The 7,963-nt window shown below is 49.0% G+C and overlaps 1 protein-coding gene across 3 annotated transcripts in view; it reads left to right on the top strand.

The window, feature by feature from the left end:
- The window catches only part of LOC105890888 (signal-induced proliferation-associated 1-like protein 2), a 107,622-nt gene that overhangs the window by 78,206 nt on the left and 21,453 nt on the right, over positions 1 to 7,963 (top strand). For all 3 annotated transcript variants that reach the window (XM_031579462.2, XM_031579463.2, XM_031579464.2), the window contains 4 exons: positions 1,359 to 1,511; positions 4,290 to 4,399; positions 4,648 to 4,730; positions 5,923 to 6,350. In XM_031579462.2, the coding sequence (XP_031435322.1) occupies positions 1,359 to 1,511; positions 4,290 to 4,399; positions 4,648 to 4,730; positions 5,923 to 6,350 (774 nt within the window). The remainder of the gene's footprint in view (positions 1 to 1,358; positions 1,512 to 4,289; positions 4,400 to 4,647; positions 4,731 to 5,922; positions 6,351 to 7,963) is intronic.

Here is a 7,963-nt window from a genome sequence, read left to right as displayed (position 1 = left end):
TAAACAATAGTGCCAGTTCCACCAACTGGACAGGAGTGCTGCATGAATGTATTTAGCAGGTACCTTTTATCTCAAGTGTCTTATTGTGCAGGAACGGTTTGGTTTGCATTTAGCTGAACGATGTGGGCTCCCCTTTGACTGGAACCTGTGACCTTGGTGTTGCTGGAGCCGTGCGGTACTAGCAGAATTCAGAAGGTTTCGATCATAAACAAACACGCACACACACACGCACGCGCGCAGACAGACGATCCCTCAAAAGCTGAGCTGTCTTCATCCAGTCTGGTGGTCTGGTGAGACGGAGCGAGTGAAACTCCCTCGGTCACATGTGCATGGCATTTCCATGGTTTCCTGTCTGCTTACAGACAGGCTGATTGTGAGCAAACGGAGAAACGTGATCTGGCTGCTATCGCTCAAAGCTCCCTCGTGATGAGGTGTTTGGCCTCCGTCATTCAGGGAGTCAGGGAATTGCCCTATTGAGATGGAGACACCGCCAGAAAGGTCATAGTTTCAAACTTGGAGTACTCAGTCCTTACATTTAGCCTTTCTTAGCATTATGAAGAATTGTTATTGGAGTATTGGAGTCAGAAGAGGTTTGTGTGATTATTTGCTGTTATTAGCCTTAATTCAGTGGACAACAGACAAACGCTTAGCAGTGGCTGACAGCCTTACAGAGTCCATCATCATTTTTCTCATATAAGACTTCAGGGACGGTTTAACCAGCAGGTCATAAAAGCCTGGGATGGATACAACAGATATGGTTATTTAAAGCACTGTTTTGCTATTTAGATGCGTTTTATGATGTTACACTTTAATTGCAGTGTAATTTCAAATGAGGCGCCCAGGCAATGTTTTATGGGTAGTTAATGTTTATTTTAGGTGGAGCACGAGTGAGTGTGAGTGTGTGTGGATTCCCACTCTGCCCTGTAACACTGCACGATGGACAAAACATCTGCACAGTCAATCAAAGCCTAATCATTCCTCTCTCTCACTCTCTCTCTCTTACTCTCTCTCTCTTTCTCTCTCTCTTTCTCTCTCTATCTGTGTCTGTCATTGCCTTTCTCTCTTTCTTTCATCACTACCTTTCTTAAGTTTTTTTCTTTCTGTGGTCAGTTGATAATAATGGTAGTCTTTTGTTGACCTGGTGATTATGTGTTTATATACTTGGTGCTCCTTCACTATGGTGTGTGTATAGATGGGGTAAGGCAGAGGGTGATATAGTAGCTTTTTTGAAGAGTCTTGGATCCATTTGATGGTTCAATAAAGTTTTTTTTTTTAAATGTCTTTCTTTCTTTCTGCATCTCTCTCCCTCCCTCTCTCTTTCTCTCTCTCTCTCTCTCTCTCTCTCTGACTGACTGTAGGGCCATGCAGGATGTGGAGAACCCCCAGATGGCCTCCTGTGTTAAGGGTGACCCCCGAGAGCACTACCGCAGCTCCCCCAGCAACCAGTCCTCCTCCAGCGACCCCGGACCCAGCGGCAGCAGCACCTGGGCCCAGCAGCCTGGATATGACGGGTATGATGAGCAGTCTGACACTCCACCTGACACACACAGACACACACACAGACACACACACAGACAGACACACACACAGACAGACACACACACAGACAGACACACACACAGACAGACACACACACAGACAGACACACACAGACAGACACACACACAGACAGACACACACACAGACAGACACACACACAGACAGACACACACACAGACAGACACACACACAGACAGACACACACACAGACAGACACACACAGACACACACACACAGACACACACACACAGACACACACACACAGACACACACACACAGACACACACACACAGACACACACACACAGACACACACACACAGACACACACACACAGACACACACACACAGACACACACACAGACACACACACAGACACACACACAGACAGACACACACACACACACACAGACACACACACACAGCATTTGACAGGCATGAACACACATACACACAAACACACACATAAGATGCACTGACACACATGCACAAGCATATCAGCACACACAGGCATACTATTCACATCACACACACACATGCACAAGCATATCAGTGCACACTATTCACATCACACACACACACAAACACACACGGACAAGCATATCAGTGCACACAGGCACACTATTCACATCACAGACACACAGAGACACACACACACACACACACACACACACACACACACACACACACACACACACAGGGACACGACTTCATCTTCAAGCTGGGCATCACAAACAACAGATATGTCCCATTGTGATCAAAGAGTATGTGGTGCCATGATGTCCTTTTCAAAAGAAGTTCTGCTTCCTAGCGAAGTGAGTAGCTATAATGTAATTGCCAGATGAGTCCTAGAGGTTGCTGTCTTTAATCAAAGTGTCGGCCCTGATCGTATCTAGTGCAGGAGGAAAAAGCTCACCGTAGAGGTTTTGACATGGCTCTTTAATTGAGTGTCTGTCTGCTCAGTCAGTAACCTGCTGCAGAGCTCCTGGCCACCTCCTCGCCCTGCTCGATGTTTGCTTTCACAGCTGTGCAAACACAAGGAGTCTCCTGAGACGCGGGGACGGGCAGGTCAAACGATCAAACCCACACGACCGGCCTCGGTCTCCCAGGCTCATTAACACACTGCAAACACAGTGGCAGAGAGGCAGCGTCTAGCTCGGCCTCGGCGGTCAAACCCCATCCCTCTCGCGCCGAGGTCAGAGGGGGTCGCCGGGGGAGACAGAGGGAGCGCATCTGATGTGGATCACGAGGCGTGACGCTCCGGCCTCTCGGCTTCGAGACCCCGGTGCAAGTCTCAGGAGGGTGCTGGCTGGTGGGAGAAGATCAAACCTCATCAAGGGGTCATGCCACCAAAACAGCCGCTAAATGCGCATCTTTAATCTGCCGTGTCGCCGGATTATTGGCGAATACGCAGCGTACGCCGTGAAGTCTTCATGAGAACCTTTCATCTGTCTCGCTCCCTGAGAGGAAAAAATACTTACAGTTGAGATAGGGGCCTGCTTCCTTTCTGGTCCTGTCCTACAGATCCTCCTCATTGCTTTCAGCGCCTGGATTCTTCTGTGCTTTTTTTCCTGGACCATAGCACAGTTTGAGTAATGCCCTGATAGCAGTGTGTTTACTTTCATGTCAGAGGAAGATTATGTCTATGCATATGTGCTTTTACATAAGGTCACGGTCGATGACCCCATTTGTGGATGTTAATGGATGGGCTTAATCCCATTTCTGAGTGAGGAATAAATACCATCCCCTCGGACATGACGTTCCCTACTTTTCCGCCTCTGACCATGAACCTCTAGCCTGACGATGTCATACTCATAATTCTAGTCAGAATATGAGTCTGATATCGCTCCATTGGGCTGTGATTATGGGGCGTGTTTCAACCGAACCAGGAGAAAAAATGCCTCTTCGCTCAATTGGTTACCTACAACCAATCAGAACAACGTAGTATGTGACCAGGGGCAGCTGATACATTACACTTTTACCGGATCCCGTAGGAAGGAAGGCAAAAACATCTTTTCGATTGACAAATGCCTTAATCGCGTTTCTCTGTTCCTCTTTCAAAATGAATGCACTGTCAATGTCTAAATGGACTCGAATCTATACATTTCAGCTCTCCAGCGGCAGCCATGTTTGTTGAAAACGAATTCAACTTGTGTGTTGGTGACGTGGTTGGTTACGTTACTGTTGATCATCTGTCCATCATCGTATAAAGCCCGCCTTAACAATTTGATTGGTACGGCCGATATCGAGCCGCAGATAATTTCTCCTCAATGGAGTAATGCCAGACCGAACTTCCCAACCAAAAAATTTGTGGGCGGGGCTAAGTTCGGTCTGGTATCCAGGCTAATGAACCTCTGGAATCACAAACAAACCAGATGTAGGTCATCATTTCCCAGGCTCTCGTGACACTTACAGAATACACAACATTGCCACACAGTAAATGATACAGTTAAAGCCTCAGTATACTGTATAATACGCTTAGGCTCATGTTATCTCGAGTCTGTCAGATAAGCATTGCATATGATGCAACTGGATTTTTTAAAGTAGACAAATAGAAATACCTAACCACTCTTTTGTCTCAATAACATGAAAGCTGCTATTGCCCTTCCTGTGTATGATGTATCCTCCTTCATCACTACCTAGTGTGCCAGGTCAGAGAACCGTTACCCGGGAGACGGAGAACAGTTACAGACAATGATGGCTCTTTGTCCCAGCATGCTCTGATTGCGTGTCTGTATTGTGACCTTCACAGATGCCAGTCGCCAGGGCTTCACGAGCGGGTGGGCGAGGGGCAAGGCATGATGGGAGAAGGAGAGGGCTCGAGGGAGAGGGAGCACACACTGGAGCGGACCAGGTCTGCAGGTGAGTCCAGCGTCTACACCTAAACCTGAACATCTACAGCATCAAAGTCTGTGCACTATGGCTAGACTCAGTCTTTGGCCTCACACTCGCATTCAGTGTAAAGTTGAGTGGAGGTTCCCTACCTAGTACAAATAGGGATAATAATTGTTTGTTAATGAATTTCCACGTAGTGTAAATATTTACACATATTTACACATGGCCATCAATCTGAGCACTGTGATGAACGTCTATCTGTTTGTCTTTTTCAGAGGCTAAATGGCACATCCCTTCCACCAAGATCCTCAACTCCCTCAAGGAGAGGGGCAAGGACTCCCCCAATAAACTGAGTCGTGTAAGTCTTCTGTGTGTGTTTGTGTCTGTCTGTGTGTGTGTCTGTCTGTCTGTCTGTCTGTCTGTCTGTCTGTCTAATAGGAATGAGTGGTATTAATGCACAAATCTTTCAGGATTCAATTTAAATCACACCCTTGATCCTGTATGCACCGGTAGTGACAGAGAATGCCATCTTGGCTCTGAACACTGTGTTCTATGCCCTAGTTGCCCTCTACTCAATTCAGATTGGTGCGTCTAGAAATGTAACGGGCGCAGGCTCATTAGTGTGCATTCTTAATGTAAAGGGAGTGAGGGGGCCATGGAGGATTAGTATTGTGTTCCTAGAGCTTGTTTCATGATTCAGGCGCCCCTTGGCACAGGAGTTAATGGGTCTTGTTGGATGAGGAGGGGTAGATGGAGAGAGAGGAAGGAGGAGGTGGGAGGTGGAGGGGAGGGTGGAGGAGTCAGAGCTAAATTTAGCCGTTTCTTAATTACCTCTCCAGGCTGGAGGAATCGCTTTGGGCTGGCAATCAGGTTTCCAATATCACAACACACCCACCCACACCCACCCACACACACACACACACACACCTACACAGACACACACACACACACACATCTACACACTTCACCCTGCCAAAAGAGAAAGGTTATTCTTTTTGCCAAATTGTTGCTCCCCTATTCTGTGAGCGGTCTCATATTTCTGTAGTATTCTGGGAGGAGGGCACGAGGGGGGGCTCCTCTGTCTTATTGCTTTAAGCTCTCATCTGGGGAGATAATTGATGAAGCCTGTCTCTTGCTCTATAATTGCTCGAATGGCTCTGAAATTCATATTCAGGGCTAGGCTTTGTTGTCCTTAAGTAATTACTCCCCGGGTGGTGGGTCTACCATAATAGAAGAGGGTTAATCCTCCGGTTCTGGGTGCTTCATGAACTCTCTATATTGCTCTAAATGATTGATCGGTTTGGATGGCGTTTTTGAGAGGTTTGACTTGTGGGTGATGTAAAAAAAGCACCATTTCATTGTCATGCTGTTTAATGAATAATGTGTGTATTTTTGTGTTTTGTGTTTTTGTGTGTGTGTGTGTGTGTGTGTGTGTGTGTGTGTGTGTGTGTGTGTGTGTGTGTGTGTGTGTGTGTGTGTGTGTGTGTGTGTGTGTGTGTGTGTGTGTGTGTGTGTGTGTGTGTGTGTGTGTGTGTGTGGATGCATCACAGACCGGTGACAAGAACTCCAGCCACTCCAGCAGCAACACACTCTCCAGTAACGCCTCGTCCAGCACCAGCGACGACAAGCCCTTCGGCTCGGGCGACCTCATGGACCCTGAGATCCTGGGCCTCACCTACATCAAGGGTGCCTCCACCGACAGCGGCATCGACACGGCGCCCTGCATGCCCGCGCCCTCTGCCGCCGGTGGGCCGGGGGTGGCAGGGGCAGTAGCAGGAGCCTGTGCCCGCGTCACGCTGCAAGGCAGGGGGCTGGAGCCGGGCCACCCTGCCTGGGGCGGAGGGGAGGAAGGGGCGGCGTTGACGGACGAGGAGCACGGGAAGCTGTATCCCCCCCAGGGCTACGCGGCGGCCATCGCCGGCGGTCACGTGACGGATGGAAGCATGGGAGATCTGAGCGAGCTGTCGTCTCACTCCAGGTGAGAGGAGATGCCTGCAGGCCAAAAAGGAGAAATGAGGAGGGAGGTTATGGGGTTTGGGGAGGGGGAGGGGGAGGGGGAGGGGGGGCGGTTGATGAGATGGAGTGAAATGGAATGCTGGGACACTGGGACTGTGGGTCGATACTGTTTGTCTGTGTTGGATGGGTCTGTTTCGATAGTGCCAGTGCCATTGATTGTAGCTGTAGGGGAGATTTGCCCTCTTTTTAGCCTGTGTGTGTGTGTGTGTGTGTGTGTGTGTGTGTGTGTGTGTGTGTGTGTGTGTGTGTGTGTGTGTGTGTGTGTGTGTGTGTGTGTGTGTGTGTGTGTGTGTGTGTGTGTGTGTGTAAGTGCGTGTGTGTGTATGTGTGTGTGATGTGGGCCAACAGTAAACGTGCTCCCACACAAACCAAATGCATATACATTATGCACACGCACACGCACACGCCCACGCCCACGTACACACACAAACACACACACACACGCACTATTTAGAGATCTACCCACAGCACTTTTATTGACAAGGTTTGAGCTACAGTGTATAAAAACACACACACTCCTGCCCTTTATGGCCTGCTGTGGCCCCAAGCGGTCCAGCTATGATTGGGGTCTAATACAGGTAGTGCAGGACGGATGCAGGTCTCTGGCCCCGGCCCGCGGAGCCTCAACAAGGGGGAGACACGGGGAGCCATGGCCTGAGTCGCCTCCCACCCAGCAGGGCCTCTCACTGCCGGGTTCAGACAGGAGGGTGGGGGGGTGTCTCCTGCAGAGAGACTGACCCGACCCATAGCCTCTTACCTCCGGTGACGGCTACTCTGAAGTGTGTGTGTGTGTGGATATGGATGGTAGGATCGGTGGCGGTGCTGCAGATCTCTGCTGTTTGAGTAGATGCTGTCTGACACCCAACTCCACGATTCCACAGCCTCTGCCTGCTTTTATCACGTCCCCCTGCGAGAAAGCCAGAGTGAAAGTGGGAAAGGATGCGCACAGAACTGTACAGTGTTTCTGTGGGAAAATACTGTAGCATGGTCAAGAAAGAAAATGTATTCATTGTTTTAAATGCAGTTTCGCATTTAGTAGTGCTTTCAAAGATCCCTCAGTTGACACAAAAATGCCAGAACCACAGGTATGATGACATACCTGAGACAATTGTACATTTGAATACACTGAACATGCAAATATCTGCCAAATTACTGCAGATAAATGAAATGCCCAAGTGAGTGTGTGTTAGGGCTACAATGAAGACCTTCCTCTGCTGGTTAGAGATGGACCAGACATACTGTGTGTGACATGCAGGGCTCTCTGTGTGATCTGAGCAGTATGGACTAGCAACCAAAGCCACATACATCCTTCGCTGGTCAGTAGAGGCTTGGTAGTAGTTGGGGGGGAGGGTACTGATGGTGGAGATGCCAGTGGTTGGGTTTGTGGTTTGGGTGCATCCATCACATGAGGACAACTAGCGTGTGTTGATGGGCCAGCAGAGGGTTGTCAGGCCTCTGTCCACCTACGCTCTCATCTTTAGAGGTGATCTAAGTGAAGTCTTCATGTCACTGTCACACATCAGGAAAAATGGAAAGGAGGATTAAATATAATGTGCTATGCTTGCAAAGGAAACT

Source organism: Clupea harengus, chromosome 13, assembly GCF_900700415.2.
Source record: "Clupea harengus chromosome 13, Ch_v2.0.2, whole genome shotgun sequence".
In the NCBI taxonomy this organism is placed as follows: Eukaryota; Metazoa; Chordata; class Actinopteri; order Clupeiformes; family Clupeidae; genus Clupea; species Clupea harengus.
This window is presented reverse-complemented; position numbering and strand designations above follow the sequence as displayed.